Genomic DNA, 20,399 nt, shown 5'->3' with positions numbered 1-20,399 from the left:
AGTTACTCATTTGTTTTGGTCATGTAAATTTACATGTAAATTCTGGAAGGACTTCCACAAGTTTATTACTGACTCTGTTCTACCTAATCTTCAACTATACTACAAGGATGTTATCTTTGGCTATTATAATTTTAAAGACAAGGACAGTGATGCTTTCTTCTTTATAAATATGGTTTTATTTTTGGCAAAATTTCACATACACAAAAGCAAAGTCCTCGGCAGAAAGCCTGAACTTCTTGTATTAAAAATGGAACTCAATATATAAGGACAATCTCCTCATCAAAAAACACTGAGGCTCTCAAGACTGTTAACATCTGTAACCGTTTGAAACTACTAACTTGATTTTGGCTCTTGCAAACTTTTGTTTATTTATGTTCCCCTTATTTTATTTTTGTACTCACTTTTGTTTCACTGTCCCTGTCACTCTCATTGTTCCTCATTGTAACACCACAATGTTATCTTTTATGTGATTCCTGTTTTACTTAACTGTATGTCTAAAATGTGATAAATAAAGTTTAAAAAAAGGCTGCAGACTAGTGATGGGCAGATGAAGCTTCATGAAGCACTGAAGCTTTTCATCCAATTGGTTCCCCCCAGCACAAAGCTTCTTGAAGCTTCATTTGCTCTAGTAGGACACCTACTGGACATAAAAATATTATTTGGCATGAATTTGAAGAGTGTGGCCTTTTGCACACAGCCTGTAAATGTCAACAACAAAAGGAGTGTGTAAAACATGTATATTGTAGTGATGCAGTATACTGTGTATATTTATACTGGCAGTATGGAAAATGATTATTTGGAAATGCTTAAAATGGAAATGATCATTTACTGTGAGGTGAGGTGTGGTTGGGGTGTGGACAGTAGTTGTGCTTTTGTAACGTTGAGGTATGGACAGCTACACACTGAGGCCTCAGTCCTGCCTGTTCACATTTTATTCTGTAAAAACTAAATTTTCATTGCTTTTATGACCTTTTCGTGGGGAGAACATAGCTAGGATTTAATGATTTAACAAATCTTTTACATCCTTTGTCCTCCACAATGCTAAATGGCTGGGAGTCCTCAATCACCATGCTAACCAGGTCTTCATCTATTTGAGATTGTTCTCCTGAGGAAAGACAATAAAGACAAAGCACAAATATAAATATTACACACGTAACTTATTACAGTTGTATAATATTGTTATATCATTTAGTAACATTACGGCATGCTATATTATCATGACATTTGATGGCTCACCTGGTCTTGCTCCACAATCGGTGTTCCCCTTATTCTCATGCAAAGCTCTGTAGTGCCTAAGCATGGATGAGGTGTTGTTGTTATATCCCAGCTCCCTGGCACATAGCAAACACTTCACCTTGTACAAAAGTAAAGCCGCTTAACATAAATTGTATTGCACCATCAGTATTATGAAAATACATCTTCTGTAGAAATTTACATACCTTGTTGGGAGGAATAAAATCAAAATGTTCCCACACAGGGGAGGACATCCTCCTCTTCTTAGCTGGCTCCATTCTCTCCTGACTTTCTCTCCTCACGCTCATAAACCTCCAAACTGTCTCCAAACTCTCACTAACCGCAACTCTCCATCAAACACCCACATTTTGAATGAAGTCTGAGGGGTTTATATCGCTGTCATAGCTCGCGGCAAAGTTCGAACCACTTCATGAACCAGTCACGTGGTACAGCCGGGCAGCGAGGCTTCGGACGTCATCATTTTCAGCTCCTCCCATAAATGAAGAAAGCCTCGATACGTGTATCGCGGAAACGCCCCCTCCATTACTCGACACAAGCTTTGAAGCCTCGATACAGAACGTCACATCACTACTGCAGACCCTGAATTGGGATACAGCCCCTGTGTGGAGGTAAGTCATCGGACCGCTGAGGAACGAGAGACGGCAGTAACGCACCGTGAACGGATGTAGACTGCCGCGAAGGCCCGGCGAAGAAGAAAACCCGGAAATGCTTCCGCTGTTCCGTGTAGCTGTAAGTACAGCTGATGTCAGACAGTAGTTCGGGTTTGAGAGCACAGTGAGGAGCCAGCGGCCGCCTGAAGGCACACACAGAAAGGACATCGCTGCTAACACCGGCGGGTAAACAGCGCAGCGACGCCTTTGTCATAATAATATGTTTATCCACAAAAATAGCTTCATGTCCTGGTTTTGGTACGCGGCATATCAAAGGTGTTGGTAGGTGTAGAGTCAGGCAGTAATCAGTATGTGTCGGTACTGACGGAAGGCTGTCGATGTTTCCAGATATTTGGGTGATGCAGCAGGCGGATAATGGCGGCGAGGAGGAGGCGGCCCCGGTAGATGTTCAGTTCACGGATTTACCGGACGCCCTGGTGGCCTGCAAAGTGGCGGAGGATTTATTCAACGAGGAAAGGCTTAAGGTAAGCTGTCAGGCACTGGCCTGTGTGCGGCGCAGCTAAACGGTGCTTACATATGAACGTGAAACATGAACCAATAGCTTTGGTGCTTTTGTGTAGTTCATTAGAGACAGTTCTTTGTTTTTAAACCAAAATGTGAAATTATCTGATAGTATGACAGAAACAAACACACACGGTTACCTAGGAGATAAACGTGTATCTATGGAGCACAGTAGCCTTAAATGAGAAAGATGTGTGTGCAGGAGAGCCACAGGTTTATGTGGTTTCATCGCTCCATCTGGTGGCAGATGGATTACTGGCATCTATACATGAAAATCAATGAATTAGCTCCATTAAAGACTAGTATAGTAGTAGCTATAGTCACGCCCCTAAACTGATTCTGCTGGAAACCGTCTCTGGGACTTTGGAATTTCTTTAGTTCGTTCCTGAGGTTCAACTTTCCTCTGGTTTGTAGTCTGTTTGCTAGCTTTAATCAGAAAAGAAAGTCCAGTTGGGTTCAGACCCAAAATGCTCCTGGATTAAACCGAATAGTCAGGGTGTTCATCGATGTCACACAGGGGAACATGGCTGAAATGAAATACATACTGGATGGTCTCCTACATCTCCTGCAGCTTCTTGGGGGAAGGAGGTGAGCAGGTTAACAGGTGGTTCTGTCACCAAGGCGAATCCCAAATCAGTGAGCATTTCCATGGACTCCCCATCCTGTAAATCAGAAATGTCACTGCATTAATATTTGATGGCCATAAAACCAGCAGAATCATTCTGAGGGAGGCAGGGAGTATTCAGTCCCAGTGGACATGTGCTGTGTGGAAAAACAGATTTGTGCCGGTGAAGCCAGGACTGTGTGATACTAATAATTTGTGCAGTTACTTCACTTTCACCTTTGGGAGCAGTTTCTCCTGTGGATGCTGGGTGCAGCAATGTGCAGCAGCTGGTGAGACACTCAGTTGAGTAACAACACAAACATCAAAAACTTCTCTTTTGATGTTTGATGCTCATCTAATTAGTTGCTATTGTGATTTCAGTAATGAGACATCCTCACGGTAACTAGCTTAAGCATAACGTTTTCAACAACGGTAAGTTCGTAAACAATAACCGGTGGCTTCAGTTTGATAGTGGCTGAACTCGAGATGAACCTATGTGACTTGTTTGTGGCATTTCCTCACACAACATCAGTTTCTTTTTCTTTTTTTTTGTCTTATACGTGACAGCTCAAAAGTTTTGAATGAATTCTGATAAAACTGAAGTAGTGTAGTGCGGAGTTATGTTACCAGTCCAATCAGATTTGGCTGACAGCCGCCAAGGTCAACTTGTTTTTGTTGTTTCCTGTAGTCCACTGTCGCCTCCTTTGTTTCGCTGATGTTGAGAGAGGTTGTTGTTGTTGTTGCACCGGTTGTTTGGTCCCTTCATGTCCACTCTGTAGACTGTGTCATCGTCGCCCGTGATGGTCATATCATCTGTACTGTACCGTGTTTGTGATGAGCGAGGAGGAAGTGTGTTTTCCAACTCTCACTATCATGTTGAATGCTGAGCTGTAGTCAGCTAAGGGCATTCACACATATATGTTCCCTTTTTCCCGGTGGGCAGGGCAGTGTGTGTGTGGCCAATGCAATGGCAACGTCTGTGGCTCGGTTTCTTCTGTAGGCAAATTGGACCAGCGTGTAAGGGAGGTAGACTGGATGTGTAGTCTGACTATCTGCTGGCTTTGTGATGACTGATGTTAGTGCAACGGGGCAGTAGTCATTTAGACAGACCACTTGTTTCTTGGCGATGGGAATGATGGTGGACGCCCTGAAGGGAGATGTTGAAGATATTGGCAATCACCTTTGCCAGCTGGTCACACGTGCTCTGAGAACATGACCAGGAATGGTTTCTGGTCCTGGAGCTTTATATAGGTTGACCTTTTTGAAGGCCATTGTGGCAGCCTCACTCCCCACTAGAGGACACGAGACTGTGTTTGAGTGAGCATAGAGGGTGTTTAGCTTGTCTGGGAGAGATGTGACGGACTGAACACTGACCTGGTTTTTCTTTTATTAGTCAGTGATACAGCGTAGTCGTAATCGCTTGGGGTCAGAGGAGCGCAGAAGAGCAGTAAGTGGACTCCTGTGGACTTTGTCCTGGTAGTCCCACTTGGCCTTGGTTATGACCTCAACACTGATCACTACAAAGTGGGAAAATACCTCCAACAGGCACCTAATCTGAGCTTATTCAGTTAGGTTTTAGGGGTTTTAAGCATTCTAGCCATTTTTAATAAAATGACTTCTTATATAGGACTTTATATGCTTTATATAGCACTGAAATTTGATATAGCGCCGATTAAACTTATTCTATTCAGACATTCTTATAGATGCTAATCTGAAAGTGCTGCTGAGCCTGTACTTTGGTCAGCTCGTCTGCTTCATTTTCCTGGACATGCCCTCTCTCCATCATGCTGCTGTTAATGTAATGTAAAGAAGTCATTCACTTTTCCAAAACTCAATATTCTCTACATTTCATGCTTTGCCTCTCCAAAACGTGAAATAGACATGCATGCAGAAGTTGCATTACTGCATGCAATAATTGCATTACCAGCAGGGGGAGATAATATATTTAAAGCCAGGAAGTCAGTAGTGAGCAAGTATGAAGTGCATTCCAGGGTTCATATTCCTTAGAAAAGATTAAGCTAGGCAGCTAATATGTATGTACATGCAAATGTGTTAATAACGTCTGTTTAAACACTTTTGCCTTGAAATAAAATATATCTCTGCTGTTACTGCAGCTTACTGCAACTTCTGCATGCATGTACATTTCATATTTTGGACAGACAAAGCATTAAATGGATTTGAATATGTTTCTAGGGCAAACACTACTTAGGCTGCTTTTGTAGTTTTGTTTCTACTGTAGTATATACTGTGTCAGGCTGAACAGGGAGGGGAGCGACACCCTAATCCCACTGTGGAGTTCACCAGGAACAAGAGAAATGTGACAAAATACATCGAAGATCAAAAAATACTGCAAAAGCAGCCCTAAAGTTTCTCTGCACTGGTTCTTATACAGCGCTTTACACAACTCGCCTCAATCATGTCTTTCTATGCTTTGTCCGTTAGTGCTTCCTATCTAACGTTCATGTGCGTTCACACTGCATCACGTAGCTATTCAGGGTTAGTATCTTGCCCAAGGATATTTGGCATGCAGACTTGAGCACACGGTGGTCGAACCATCAACCTTCCGATCAGTAGGTGATCTGCGCTACCACCCCACCTAAAGAATTAGGGTATTCTTCAAAGACAAGAAGCTCAACCCAGTGGAGCACACGTTTCAGCTATTAGATACAAAAATGAATGCAGAAACACCCAAAAAATGAAGAGTCGCTGACAGCAGTAAGGACCTAGCAGAGCGTTTTAAAGGAGGAAGAACAGCGTTTGGTGATATCCACGGGTTCTAGACTTGAAGATGTTATACCTGCACCGCGTGGGCCAACCTCATATTAAACACTATGGATTAAGAATGGAATTGCACGCAGGTTCATATTATATCACATCTCCAGATCTCAGTCCAACATCCAACATCAGTGGGATGTGCTGGACAAACAAGTCCACCCCATGAAGACTTGACACTGGAACTGGGATTTGCAGAAGTTCTAAAACAAAGATTCTAAGTTCATTGCATTGTTCTACCTTCTAAAAACATATTTGCATGTCCAAATTGCTGCTATGAATGGAACCTTTCACCTATAAGTCACAGCTGTTAATAGTGATACTGATGTTGGTCATGTTTAATGTGTATTTCATGGAAGTATTCTAAGAGTGCACTATTAAATTTGTAAAATGGCAAAAAGCATAGTTGCATGCAGTTCTGGCCTACAAATAAATAAATAAATAAATAAAACACTGAAAACTCTTTTTAACAAACAAAAATTTGGACAAATGTTTTTAACTAGTGGACACAGTCAGGTTCTGCTAAAGAGTTTTCTAAACTTTCTTGGTTCTACTAACCTAGTTAGCTGGACACTAACTTCATTTTTCTCTAAGACCTGAAGGTTTGTCAGTATTATCAGCAAAATGATGATTTTCCAAATCTTCTGTTATAGTTTTGCTATGTGCCTACTGGCCTCAGGAGGGCAGTAGAGGCCTGTCTCTACATGATCACTGTACCCCAGTATGAACTTAAATACTAATGTTTGCTGAGCTGTGCAAGTTCTATTTCTGCGCTAGAAAGGAGAGCACGGTGCAATAAAAATATGTGCTTGTTTTGTGTCTGCCTGGTGAGGCAATGGAAAAAAATGTGCAGATGAAACAAAAACAGTGGGATGGAAAAAATGCAGGGCTGGGCTTGCACACACAGTGGCTGCAGCAGGGTGAGGCTGAGACCCAGAGGTGATTAGTGCAAGTATGTCTGTAGTTTCTGTAGTGCTGCTTAACATCAATACACAACACTCGATGGACACGGAGCATCAGCAGACTGTCAGGAGGCTCACTAATATTACAGCACTGTGTTTGCACATTTCTGTCACACACACACACACACACACAGTGTGGATATTATACATGGGGTTATGCTGAGGATATGTCGGCCGGTTTCCACTGGAAATGCCTTTTGGTTAAACTGTCAGCGAGGAATTTGCACTGTTAAATTTTTCTATAACTTTAATGCAGATAAAAACAGCTGCTTGTTTCAGTGAAAATACATTGATGGGGTTTTGCACTAATAAAGTTGTGGAGTTGTAAAGTATTTTGTCTCGTGTCAATTATATCGTCAGTTATATCGTTATCGTAAATTTTCAAATGTATATCGTGATAAATATTTTTAGTCATATCGCCCTGCTCTAACATGTATATAAGAATTCACAGCCTTTGCACAATACGTTGCTGGAGCCTTTGGTCTTTCTGAGTATGATGCTGAAAGCTTGGCACCTATTTTTGGACAGTGTCTCCCATTCTGCTTTCTAGCACCTCTGAAGCTCCTACAGGTTGGATGGGGAGCACTGACGCACAGCCATTATCAGAGCTCCTCAGAGACCTTTCTACATCTGCTTCAGTTGTTCCCTCAGCCCTGGTACCTCTCGATTTTCCCGTGCTCGTTCTTCCTGATGTTCTAAGCTAGGACAGGATCTATCACAGCTATGGTTCTCTGCCCACCACTCTGGTTGGTTGTCCAACAGCTGCTTGTCTGGAGTCCCACAGGACCTTAGCCTCATTGTTCTCAACAGCGTTTGATGATGGCTCCCACCAGGACTTGGGACTGTGTTGTCCATGTGCCACACAGATGATCCTGTACATCAATTAAGCTACTTGGTCGTGCCTCTCAGTGAACACTGTCACAGCTTGCATCTTACATCCTGCTGCGATGTGTTGGATAGTCTCCCGGTTTGCATAGTTTGGGGCTGAGGTCCTGGATTGTGGCTCTGACACTCACTAATCCTTGTCCTCCCTCTTTTATAGGGACATAGTGTCGTGGTCATGGACTTTGGGTGGAGGGTTTTCCCTGTTTCTTTCTGTGCCTGCTTATTGTTACAGGACATATGTCTGTGAAGGTTCTCAGTCATCCAGGTCATCGTAGTCAAAGGAGCTTGCAAAGAAAAGCGTCTGGACTTCTTTAAGTTACTTGAAGACGTTTCACCTCTCATCTGAGAAGCTTCTTCAGTTCTAAGGTCAAATGGTGGAGAGTCCCAGATATAAACCTAGTGGGAGTTTCCCCCCAAAGAGGGACAAAAGGACCCCCTGATGATCCTCTAATCACATGAGCCAAGGTGTGAAACTGGGTGTGGGTCCCAATCAGCCAGAGTTTCAGGTGAGCTCATTGTGAAACCTGGCCCCACCTTCTCATGTGATTTCCTGAGGTCCGATGGCCCAGGATGTGAGTGGGCGTTAAGGCGTCTGGGGAGGGAACTCGAAACTGGATTATAGATGGCAGACAGTTGGTGTCGTAAACCCCCGCCTCTGTTCAAAGATGGTCGCTCACAGTGGACATAGATGCTTCTTTCACTCCTCTTTCAAACCATCTGTCCTCTCTGTCCAAAATGTGAACATTGGCATCCTCAAAGAGTGACCTTTGACCTTTAGATGCAGATGGACCGCTGAGTCTTGTCCCGTGGAGGTGGCTCTTCTATGTTGTGCCATGCGCTTGTGAAGTGGCTGTTTGGTCTCTCTGTAGAGGTCTGGGCATTCCTCGCTGCACTGTACAGCAAACACCACATTGTTAAGTTTGTGTTTAGGAGTTTTGTCTTTCGGGTGAACCAGTGTCTGAGTGTGTTGCTGGGTCTGAAATGCACCAGGATGTCCTGCTTGGAGAAAACCCTCCTGAGTTTCTCTGATACACCGGCTACATAGGGGATGACAATGTTGTTGCGTCTGTCCTTCTTATCCTCCCTCGCTGGTGTCTGGTCTTCTTTTCTGTGCCTCTTTGATGACTTTATAAACGCCCAATTAGGATAACATAGGGCTGTTCGATATAACCATATATATCGGATGACGATATAAAAACGTCTGTGTTTCATTTTACGCTATCGTTTGTTTTGTGGTGTCGCAAAATAAACTGTTTACGGCAATATTTCTTCATGGTTCTGATGTCACTGTAGCGGCTGTATTCATCTCTTAAAGTTCTCTCTTTCTCTTATATTTAACATAACCACACTACGGACGGACAAGCGCCTGTTTTTTATACGTGGTCGTTAGCAACAACGACGGTAGCAGCATCGCGTGTCCGCTTGTTTATGTTCCACATAAACCTTTCACAATAAAGCTCAAGATCCTGTTGAGACTTTTCAAAATAAACTGAATCACGTGAAAGATGCAGATTATTTACGGATGAGAAGTAAAAAAGAGCCGCCAGGTGCTAAAAAATAAACCTTAGACTCAAACGTTAGAACAGGCTTTTCCCCGCAGCACGCCGTCTAATAAATACTCACAAAGAAAACGGCGCCGTTACAACTTATGTCTAAAAATGTATCGTTTCATGCATCGTTAAAACACTCGAGTCCAGCTACATGACGCACAGCTGGAAACACTTCACGCAAGACGAGCTGCCCGAGATTCACAGACTTTACAGAAAATGTTACATTTTTGTGATTTATATCGTTATCGGACGATAGATGTCTTATATCGGGAGATGAGATCTTGGTCATATCGCACAGCCCTAGGATAACCACGTTTTGAGTGCTTCCTTTACATGTGTGTGTTCCTTCTTTTTCCCTTCAGGCTTAGAGGGAACATGTTCTGCCCGGTGGTGTAGGGTCCTGATTACTCCAAGTTTGTGTTCCAGAGGGTGATGGGAGTCAAAGAGGAGGTACTGGTCCGTGTGTGTGGGCTTCCGGTAAACTTCGATGTTGAGGTTTCCGTTCTCTTCAATGTGCACGGCGCAGTCCAGGAAAGGCAAACAGTCGTCCTTTGTGTCTTCCCTGGTGAACTTGATGTTTTTATCCACAGCGTTAATGTGCGCAGTGAAGGATTCCACTTCTTGTGTCTTGATTTTGACCCAGGTGTCGTCCACATATCTGTACCAGTGGCTGGGTACTCTTCCTTTGAAAGAGCCAAGAGCCTTCCTTTCCACTTCCTCCATGTAAAGGTTGGCTACAATAGGTGACACGGGGGAGCCCATGGCACAGCCATGTTTTTGTCTGTAGAAGCCTTCGCTGTATTTGACGTATGTAGTGGTGAGGCAGAGGTCTAACAGTGTGCAGAGCTGATCGGGTGTGAAGTTGGTCTGTCTTCTAAGGAGCTGTCTTCTTGTAGTCGTTTTCTGACAGCCTCCACTGGACATGTACATTTACAGCTTGGAGCTTATTCTTACCATTCAGCTGGCTTGTCAGCACCTGCTTTTCCTTCTGGCTGTACCTGACTGTGGCTGACCTTTGTGCATAGTCATCATGTTCCCACTGGCCTGTGGGATATCCAGGTACGTGTAGCTTTTGTACTACATCTGCTGTTGTTCCTCCACCCCTTCAGTCCGGATGAGCTTGCCTGTCTTTGCAGCCATTCGACTGTACTTATCCAGTCTGAATAACATCCCGATGCCTTCACTGTACATCCTGGTGATGTGGATCAGTGAGTCAGTGTCCTGGCTTATAGCTTGTCACCCATGTACAGTAGTTGGCTGATGGTTGCTCCACTGCAAAATTTGTAGCCATGTCCACTGTTAAATGGTAAATGGACTGATTCTTATAGTGCTTTTCTACTCTCAAAGTGCTTTATACAACATCCATCCATTCTCATTGTCGGGGTCGCAGGGCAGCTAGAGCCTTTCCCAGCTACCATAGGGCAAGAGGCAGGGTCCACCCTGGACAGGTCTCCAGTCTGTCGCAGGGCTAACAGACAACCATTCACACTCAGGTTCACACCTATGGGCAATTTAGACTTACCCAAGTAACCTAATTAAGCTTCACACACTTTCATACTCTGATGCACCGGAGAACAACTTGGGGTTAGTGTCTTGCTCAAGGATATTTGGCATGCAGACTGGAGGAGCCAGGGATTGAACCACCAACCGTCCGATCAGTAGATGACCTGCTCTACCTAGCTGCAGCCACCCCAAGTGTGACAGATGTGTGACAGATGTCGGTGATGATCAGGGGATTGAGGTCTAACAGCAGCAAGAACATTCTGTTGGCCAGTTGGCGTCCAGTGTTGTTTTTACAGTCCCACTGAGTTCCCCGTGAATATTATCAGTGTGTTGCAGTGTAAGTGAAACGTGTGCTTACTCAGTGTGGTTGCTACAGTGCCTGAGAGGAACTTCCAGGTTGGAGTAATCTGCTGGTAGCTTCATGGTGTGGTGTCCGTAAACATGATTTTTCAGAGTCTTAACAATCCATTCAAATTTGGCTCAGATCTACCAAAGTCTCCAAGGTCACTGTTCAAAACATCGACCTCTGACCTCTCCTTCAAGGTCAGTCAATTGATTTAGCAGACATCTGCACTCTAAGTGCTTCTTGGTGATCTTTGTAAATATTGTGACTTTTTCCCCTCAATGAAATGAAAAGAAGAAATCATGTATGTTGTATGTGTCAGCCGTCATGTTTAGTCTTTGGCTTTTGGCCTCAGAGAGACGTAGTTTTCCTTGTAATTAAATTAGTTAATATCTAACTAATTAAAGACTATACTTTTTCTTTTGTTTGGCTTTAATTGATATCTTATGTAACTGTATTATGTAGTTCCAGTGCACGGCACTTTGGTTGTTTTAAAGTGCTTTATCAATAAAGATGATGATGATGATGATATTGACTGTATGAGCAGTCAGAAACAGTGTTGTCTGTCATTGTGTGAAGCTTTAAGCTCTCTGCTATTAATACCTCACAGAAACCTGTTATCCACCTGCCTCTGGATCCCTTCATGCTTCTCACTAGTCCTGTGTTTCTACTCTCCCTTCACCCCTTTTATTTTTTACTTTGGGTGTCAGTCTCCCAGCTCCATGTGTCATTTCTGTCTTTCAGTCATATATACAAAGAGAAAAGATATGGATGCATGTTTTTGTTCTGCGTGTGGAATCCAAAGTGAGGCTCACTGTCATAGTTTCCACTAACAAACAGTATCAGGAGGCAGAGTGATGTCAGTATTGCGCTCTGTGTCTCGCACAGACGCAGTCATTGCCCTTCATTCTGTATGATTAGTCAGTGTTGGCTTGTATCTGTCAGTGGAGGAATAGGAAGAGAGAAGAAAATAGATTTCCCTCCTCCTTCCACCGATGATTGGCCTGCAGTGAATGAGACCAGGAAAAAGAGAGGAGGGGACTGTGGCTAATGCGTCATAGGCTGGCAGGGCCTCATTTAAGTGGCTTTGGATCTGGGAGAGAGAGAGAGATTAAAGTGTGAGTGACATTTTCAGCTCTCCACACCCAAATCTCTGGAAAATTCCTTGAGTTTTCAGTCTGCTGCTGAGCGAGACAGGAACAAGCTGCAGCAGAAGAAAACGCAGATTAGCAAATCTTAGATGTTGTTTTCAATTTCTAACTTTAGATTCTTGTTTCGTAATCTTGGAATGTGCCGCACTGCCTCTCTAACGTTGTGGACTTGATGTGCTGTGGGCACCGAAGGAGAAAAACTGCTGCGCATGTGAAGCCAGTGCTGGGGAAGAACCCGACCACGGTCCTGTTTGGAACCATCCCGTTGTCTCTGCTCGTCCGTCACCCTGGGGAAAGCAACAGTCCTCCAACCTCGTCCCTCCTCTTCCTCAACTTCATTGACTGTTACAGCATTGCATCGCACCCTGAACTCCGTTATCAGGTGGAAAAGGTTGCGGATCGGCGGGTCGCCTGTCATGCACATTAAGACCACTAAATGTAACCGGTTCTGCCTGGTGGCCTCGGTGACCAGCCGGGAATTATTCCACCACTCTGAGGTGCAGGTAACAGTACGGTGTCACTAAAGGATTTCCTGGAATTTAACTACCGAGGCAGCTGACCCTGTGTGCATTCTGAGACATCTTTACTGGCTTCCAGGCTCTACCAGCAGCTTCCACCTGCATTTTGTGTTGACTGTATATAGGTTTTATGTGCAGTTTATCATGTAATGTAGCTATTGAGAGGTCTGCTTAAACTTGATTTTACAGCTGAATAAACCCAAGCATCCAGCTCAACTACCCTCTAAAAACTGTCTTTCAGTAGTAATGCAGCAACGCGACTGTTAGATGGTGTAATGGACAGCCAAGACTGACTGTAAAACACAGTAATGAGGATTTTGCAGCATGGCCGTGCTTTTTAACATAGTTTCCTTAAGCTGTTGGTACAACTCGATAATAAAACAGTGTTAAGAAAAAGATGAATCCTACATCTGCACTAATGTGTGCTAATCTCTAGGCGTTTAGATAATATCGATCATTTCAGTGTGTCTGCATGATCAGATGTCTGTGGCTTTATTCATAGAATCTTCAAATAACTCTTTCTACCTGGCTCGTGCTCAATATTTTTAGCTAAAAAGTGAAGAAAGTGCTAAATGGGCTGAACGGAGTTGAAGTCTGTAAGATGGTTCAGAGATTTCAGTCATTACTTCAGTCTCCTCCTGCTGTCTGCTTCCTCTGTGTTTCCAGGCTGGCTTTGAGGCCTTGTTCCGTTCATTCGACTCGGAAGTGCAGTTCCAGTACTTCAAGTCGTTTCGGCGGATCAGGATCAGTTTCAGAGATGCTCTGGCTGCAGCGGAGGCGAGACTCCGACTACATAAGACGGACTTCAACGGCAAAGAAATGAGACTTTACTTCGCTCAGGTAATATCTGTAGGCTGAGATCTATCAGACACATGAATGTAACTTGTTCAGACCTTCAACGCGCTAAACCAGGCGGAGCTCTTGATACGCTTTCTGAATGTCCTCTATGGTTGTCCCAGAGTTTGGAATGATAAATGAAAATTGAAATAATAACTAAAAAACAACTTGTACATTGTGGAAGAACATTAACTTGTGTGTTATAGCAGTGTTCGTTCTTCTCTTATAGAGATGTGCATACTTTCACTTATTGTGACATCGATCAGCGTCCTCCAGACTAAATTTGACATGTTAGCTTCAGTTTAATATGAATGGAGCTGCTGCTCTGTATATGTCTAAGAATAGAATAACCTAGTGTAGTTTATAAGAGTGTTACATTCTGTCTACCTAAACAATGCTGTTAGCTTGCTTTATGTCAGCTAGCTGATTAATTCATCCTTTCTAATGCTACAAAATAATAAACATTTCAGTTCAGTTTTATTTACACAGCACCAAATCACAACAACAGTCACCTCAAGGCGCTTTATATTGTCAGGTCGACCCTACAATAATACATACAGAGAAAAACCCAACAATCATATGACCCCCTATGAGCAGCACTTTGGCGACAGTGGGAAGGAAAAACTCCCTTTTAACAGGAAGAAACCTCCAGCAGAACCAGGCTCAGGGAGGGGCGGGGCCATCTGCTGCGACCGGTGCACAATGCCCTGTGGTGAATGATGCAGTGATTAGACGTTCCACTTCACAGTAGGGCGGATCCCAGAAGCATAGGATTTCCACCTCCATGTTTGCTGTGGGGACTTTGGGTGGTACTCACACTGGAGCAGTGGGACGATGCCAGTTACATGCAAATCAACGTAGAACTTTTGCAACGTTTTTTCTTCTTCTACTAGAATGAAACTACCCTAAAAATGAGAAACTGTTCGTTTGTTTTTAAGCGAACGTACAAAGTCAGAAGGGGATTGAATAAATAATTTTCTCACTGTAGTTAAAGTTGGTGAAATACACAGGAAAAAATATCCAATAAATCACTGAATGAATCTACGGTTTAATGTGACTAAGTGGTTTCAGTGGTACGACTATAGAAGCACTGTACAAATATCAGTCCATTAGTTAGCTGGGTAGGTAGGTGACAGAAACATAATCATCAGTCCGTTTCTTTGGCAATGACCAACTTTTGGTTTCTTTCTATATGATGCTACAGTCTCAGTAAACCTGTGATATATTGCTGGTTATTATAAAGTGCTTCCCTGCCTTTGCACTGTGTAGTCTGTTCACATAGGGAGTCCTCGTCTGGAGCCTCCCAAGCCAGAGAAGCAGTTCCTGATCTCGCCTCCTGCTTCCCCTCCAGTCGGCTGGGAACAGTCTCAGGACGCCACACCGGTCATCAACTATGACCTGCTTTGTGCCATCTCTAAACTGGGGCCAGGTATACAACACATTATGATTTGTTTTCCATCCGTGTGAGAATGTGTGACAGGTTTGTAAAACACAGTCGACACTTCCTGCAGCCTCAAATGCAAACTGAAGGCTCTTTACAGGCTTGGAACGAAGCTGAGTGGTACATGATTTAAAACGGTGTTCCTCTTCTTTTAATCTTTTTGTCTTCCTTCATTTAATTCTCGATAAATTCATCATAACTGATTACAAGTGCAAAGTGTGTGAGCCTGTCTCCACACTGATATTGACATCAACGCCTACAACTCAGGCAGGAGCCAGGTAGCAATGACTGCCAGCAGAACTGCAGACAGGTGTGGTGTTTAGAGGGAAAACCCAACACCGCGATCAGAGCATCGTTGCTGTCACTGAAACAAGTACAACAAAATTAAGTGCTGCCCCTGCTGCACTGAAAAGAACAAAAATAATAAAGAGAAAAACTATAAAATGAGATTTAAAAAGGACAAAAGAACCATCTGTTGCACTTAAGGAGCTGCGCTATGGTAGGTGCTCACTGCAGTGTTTCATTTTCATTTCCACTTTATTTAACAGGGACCATGTACAACAAAACAATCTCCTAAGAGAAAAGATGTAGGGATCGAGATGACATCACGTAAATAGAGCAACAGTGCATGCTAGATTCCAGATACTCAGGAAGCTGAGCCCTGATAGTTTTTAATGAATTATGATACAAACCATTCACACTGAGGTCTTCAAGGTCAGTTTAATGATAATTGGTCAATAATTGACTAAAAGGCTTAGAAACTATCATTATTACAAACACAGTGTATTGTGAACATATAGAAGGTATTGCAGATAAGATTTAAAAGATTTAAAGATTTAAAATATGTCACATTTGACCACTGACCTCTTTTTCATGGTCAATAGAAAGATCTGAAGGTAAAAGTCAGTTTTAAATGGCACTATACAACTTTATTATGTTTCTTACTGCTCTTGTTTATATTGAATACATGTAGGGATTCTAAATATCACCTTACTTTTGACCTCTGACCTCTTCTTCAAGGTCAAACTTTCATGAAATGTGGGGGAGGTTCTATAAATTAATGCTTACAAGTCTTGTGCATGTCACACAATCCATTATTATTATTATTATTATTATTATTATTATTATTATTATGATGTGTTAGTGAAAGTCTGACAACACAGCTTGGTATAGCCATACAGGCAAATGGCTCCTCCAGAGACATGGGTGACAGTGAGCTCAGGGAAGTGATGGGAAACCCACACTTCATGCACGTCTGCTAGCATAAACACGCAGCACATTTAAAAGCAGTGAGGATTAGAAACCTATACCAACAAATGTTTCTGGCACAACTTCACCTTCTTCCAAGGTGCATGGAGAAGACAAAGATCTGATGACCTGAAGACTCCAGCAACACTTAAAGTAATCCGGTCTTTAAGTGATGACGTGACGAATCCTGCTTCCAAACTACTCCGTGTTCACTAAGGCTGTTGTGTTTTTAACTTGTTTTAATGCTTTGTGTCTTGTTCTATGTAATCTACAAGCCCCTACAAACAGTCAGTGATCACTGTCGGCCTCTCTCGGTTTTTATTACTGCTAATCATTTTAAAGCTCAGTTTATAAAACCTTACGATGTAGCTACAGCCCATGCAGCAGTATATGAATGACTAACCTCGTATTGTGGATGGATTATCTCAGTTGTTCTCCTGACTGAAGTTTGGTCCGTTTACAGCATCCTGCCATGCGACTGTATTTGTCTCTAACCATCAGGAACCTTCACGTTAACTTTCATCGAGTGGGAAAAAGTCAGCGTTCATCCTCCAGCTTCACTGTGTTTATGCTATGCTAACATAGCTGTGTCGCTAGCGGTCACGTAGCACATCATTATATACCAGCTAGCCCAACTTCAGTAACCCTACAAACCCTAAATAGTTTCTTTGATACATTTGAAATTGCCAGCTGACATCTAAGACTGAGATCATCAGGTCGTCAGGATCTTGACAGCTTTGTTCTCCATTTTGCATCATCTCTATCGCTGAAGAGGGAAACATCATCACTGCACAGTCACTTGGTACATTGTAGCACGCCCTGTGGGAAACGTCCTCCAATTTGACCATTTTTGTGTTATTCTTAGGGGGGAAGTACGAGGTTCAAACAGCAACACCAACCACTCCCAGCGTGGTCGTCCATGTGTGCGACGACGAACGCGGTGACAGCTCAGCACCCGATGACAGCGACCAGGATGACAAGCCCCGCCCACCACGACCAAAGATCATTCAGACGCGACGGCCTGACTACACACCTAGAGTTGAGCAGTGAGCGGTGCTGACAGGGGAATCTGTACTGTGTCAGCGTCGATCAGCAGCTGAACATGCTCGCAGAGATTTGGATAAAGCTGCGAGACTGTGAGAAGGCGTCTGTGGGTGCTGCAATATCCAGCTGAAGCAAATGATTAGAATTGCATGCTGCATTTGTGTCGTGTTCGACAGACCGAAGAGGGAAATGGTTTAAATGGACTTACTGTACGACTGTTGATATCTGCTCTGGTGCTCCATTTGTCTGTTATTAAGGTGTGAAGCAACCCGCTTCAGCTTTTTCACATTTTAGTGGCTTGTGTGCTCACTAGCATGAAGTCACGACAGTGTCCATTGCTCTGCACTGTTGTCTGATGTATCTGCTTGGCCTAAACAAAGCTGGCCTCCTGCTGTCTTACAGTCTTTGCTGCGACTCAGTTTCCCAAAAAAAGCAGTTTTCCTGGAATTCTCTTCAAAGTAGTGTTTGAAGTTTGCTACATTCTGTGTGTTTTGGTTGTCTCATAGCAAACAGCTGTTATTAAAGGCACCCACATAGGAAGTGATTTGTAGTGACAGAGACCTATCAAGATGGCTGCTGGTGGCGTGAAGTTTGGAGTTAACCCTCGAGAACCTGAATGTCTGCAGGCCACTGACTCTCAACAACACAGCGATACACAGTGATCACATCCTGCGTGGGCGGCCGTTTACTCTTTGACTTAAAATCCAACCAATGTTTATCTGTTACTTTAGAACGCCACACTGACCTGTTAGTGTCACTGACCATGTCGTGCTTTAAAAAAACAGATGAGACTTTTTGCCATGTGGGGGTTAAATAGTATTCTGAAAAATGTCTTTCTGCCAATGTGTGCGAGTGCTGCTGTTCAACCAGTGACTCAGGGCCCAAACGCTGCCGGTTATTTTGGGGCCTGTTTTGTACTTGTGGCACATCCAGCTCATGTCCTATGGCTTTTACTATGAAGCAGGATGGTCAAGATAAAAACTGTCTTATCCAGGTCATCTCAGGGTTAACCCTGGATTTTCTTTACTTTGATGGTGCAGTAAGACGTGGTATATATCACTCATGTACCCATGGTAACTAACCTCTTATAAAAGGAGGTTATGATAGAGATCGCAGATCACCACCTACGTACCAGTCTGTGCGGTCCCTCAGACCTCTGTGTGTGGATGCTGGGAGGGTCTAAATTATTTTTTAGTGTGTGAAGTCTGCATGTTCGCTGCAAGCAATTAAACAGTTTCAGTTCTGTGAGGATTAGTGTATGGTCCCAAAGTGGAGCTCCTTGTTGTACTCGCTCAGTTTGTATCAAATGAATTCTGCTCTTGTATTTATTCACTGTCAGGCTGCAGGTGATACAATAAAAACTCTTTCAAACACATTTCATTACATTATAGTCCATCAGATTCTCTTAATGATAGAGTTGTGATATTGAGAAGTTTGATAACTTACACAGTCAGCAGTTTTGGCAGCTTTCCTTCCTGGTTTCAGATAGGCTAAACTTTATTCATATAATTTTAATACTAAAGTAGTGTACAGCATCTCTGTTACTGTATGTGTTTAACTTCTTATATTTTTATCTTCCTTTTTAACTCTCAGCCGTATTAGACTGATGGGGACTGTGGTCACCCTGCCGAGTGGACAGGCCCAAGTTTGTGAAGCGATAACTCAAGAATGAGGCGACATAGGTTTTTGAAATTGATGCCATAGGAGGCTGAGGGGTAGCACTGTAAAATCAGCTGCTCTGCTGGCTGTTTACGTACCATGTTTGACTGGGCAACACCATCCCTTTCATGTGATAGTGCAGAGAAATCCTGGGTTGACCAGCGATGGGAAGTTTTATCCTGATTTCAGATATTCCAGTAAGAGAATAAAGGATGGGATATACTGGACTTGCTTCGTAGTACAGGGCCCTGTTGTGTGCATGTTTGACTGTGTGTTTTCAAAGATGTACTAACTGCTGTGTTGCTGTTGCATCAGTAGGGTTACAGCAATTTCCAACTAATTGTTGTTTGATTTCAAAAATGTTGCAGCCGTGAACACGGCGTCATTGTCACCCTGCCAGTATGGGCTGGCAGACGTTGGGGACAACGAAGTATTGACTGACTGAACGAAGATGGCTTGTTTCACATTGATACCATAAGTGTATCTACTGTGAGGCTAAGGGGCAGCACTGGCTATCTTTTTTTAATATGTCTGCTTTTCTGAAGTTTTTATAAGACTAGCTTAGCTTTTTCTGCTATATAGTCCTCAGTTGCAGATGTTCGAACGCTGTGTCTCAAATCTGTGTAGCTAATTCATAACACAGGACTGTCACCTCTACATGAACATTTCAGAACTGGACTGATGCTATATATCCCAGTTTAACTCTGTATAATAGGAATCACAACATACTTGTTTGTTTCAACCTGTAAATGGAACTTTAGGGCCACGTGACACTTTGTGATACTGAAAGAATCTAAAAATGAAAACGTGTCTGTCTTTGCCAGTCGAGCATCTTAACGGGCTGTAACTGCACCTTTAGTCCGGTTATTTTGTTTCCCTTTCATTTAGACACAATTGGACAGTGTGGTAGTTTGGCTACTTTTTTCTTTTTTACTAGAATTTGATTATTTTTGAAATAAGTAATAAGTTACCGTGAATAAATATTTCACCATCTAATTCCATCTGTGTCATTGTCCTGTAATAAGAGTATATGTCTGTATTACACATATAAGTTTGAGTATATTTCTGAACTGTTTAAAGGACTTCTGGTTGAACTCATTTGAATGAGGTTTGTGTTTTTCCTGTATGTGAATTTTGTAATAGTTTGGTCACAGTGGGCTGGACGTTTTGACAGTGTAAATAAACACAGTTTGAAAGCCTTCCACAGACTAGAATCAGAAAGTGTCCTCACTCTGTTGTGTTAACTTCAGTGATCTCTTCCTCTAAACCATTAATGAGCCTTCTAGACTCCATTCGTTCAACACTTCTCAAAGACATTTTAGCTTTGATTAATGCTTTCTTTACTAACAGATTAGACACCGCATGCTTTCGCCGTTATTAAACCATTCCTTTAAAAGGCCTTTCTTTGATCCAGCTGTCTCCCCTTATTTACTTCTTCAGACTGAAGACATCACTT

The 20,399-nt window shown here is 42.9% G+C and overlaps 1 protein-coding gene across 2 annotated transcripts; it reads left to right on the top strand.

The window, feature by feature from the left end:
• Positions 1-1,835: 1,835 nt before the first annotated feature.
• On the top strand, positions 1,836-20,157 carry rcan1b (regulator of calcineurin 1b). Of its 2 annotated transcripts, XM_084921341.1 has the most exons (5): positions 1,836-2,090; positions 2,253-2,389; positions 13,381-13,554; positions 14,821-14,980; positions 17,106-20,157. In XM_084921341.1, the coding sequence occupies exons 2-5, from the start codon at positions 2,264-2,266 to the stop codon at positions 17,288-17,290; spliced, it is 645 nt and encodes a 214-aa protein (XP_084777467.1). In that variant the 5' UTR covers positions 1,836-2,090; positions 2,253-2,263; the 3' UTR covers positions 17,291-20,157. The 2 variants fall into 2 exon arrangements, with proteins under 2 accessions (XP_084777467.1, XP_084777468.1); XM_084921342.1 differs by lacking the exons at positions 1,836-2,090; positions 2,253-2,389 and adding an exon at positions 9,040-12,699.
• Positions 20,158-20,399: the final 242 nt, after the last annotated feature.

This window comes from Perissodus microlepis, chromosome 23 (genome assembly GCF_051167445.1).
Source record: "Perissodus microlepis isolate ML-2025 ecotype Zambia chromosome 23, ASM5116744v1, whole genome shotgun sequence".
Lineage (NCBI taxonomy): Eukaryota > Metazoa > Chordata > Actinopteri > Cichliformes > Cichlidae > Perissodus > Perissodus microlepis.
The sequence above is the reverse complement of the archived record's forward strand: the minus strand, read 5'-3'. Positions and strand labels throughout refer to the sequence as shown.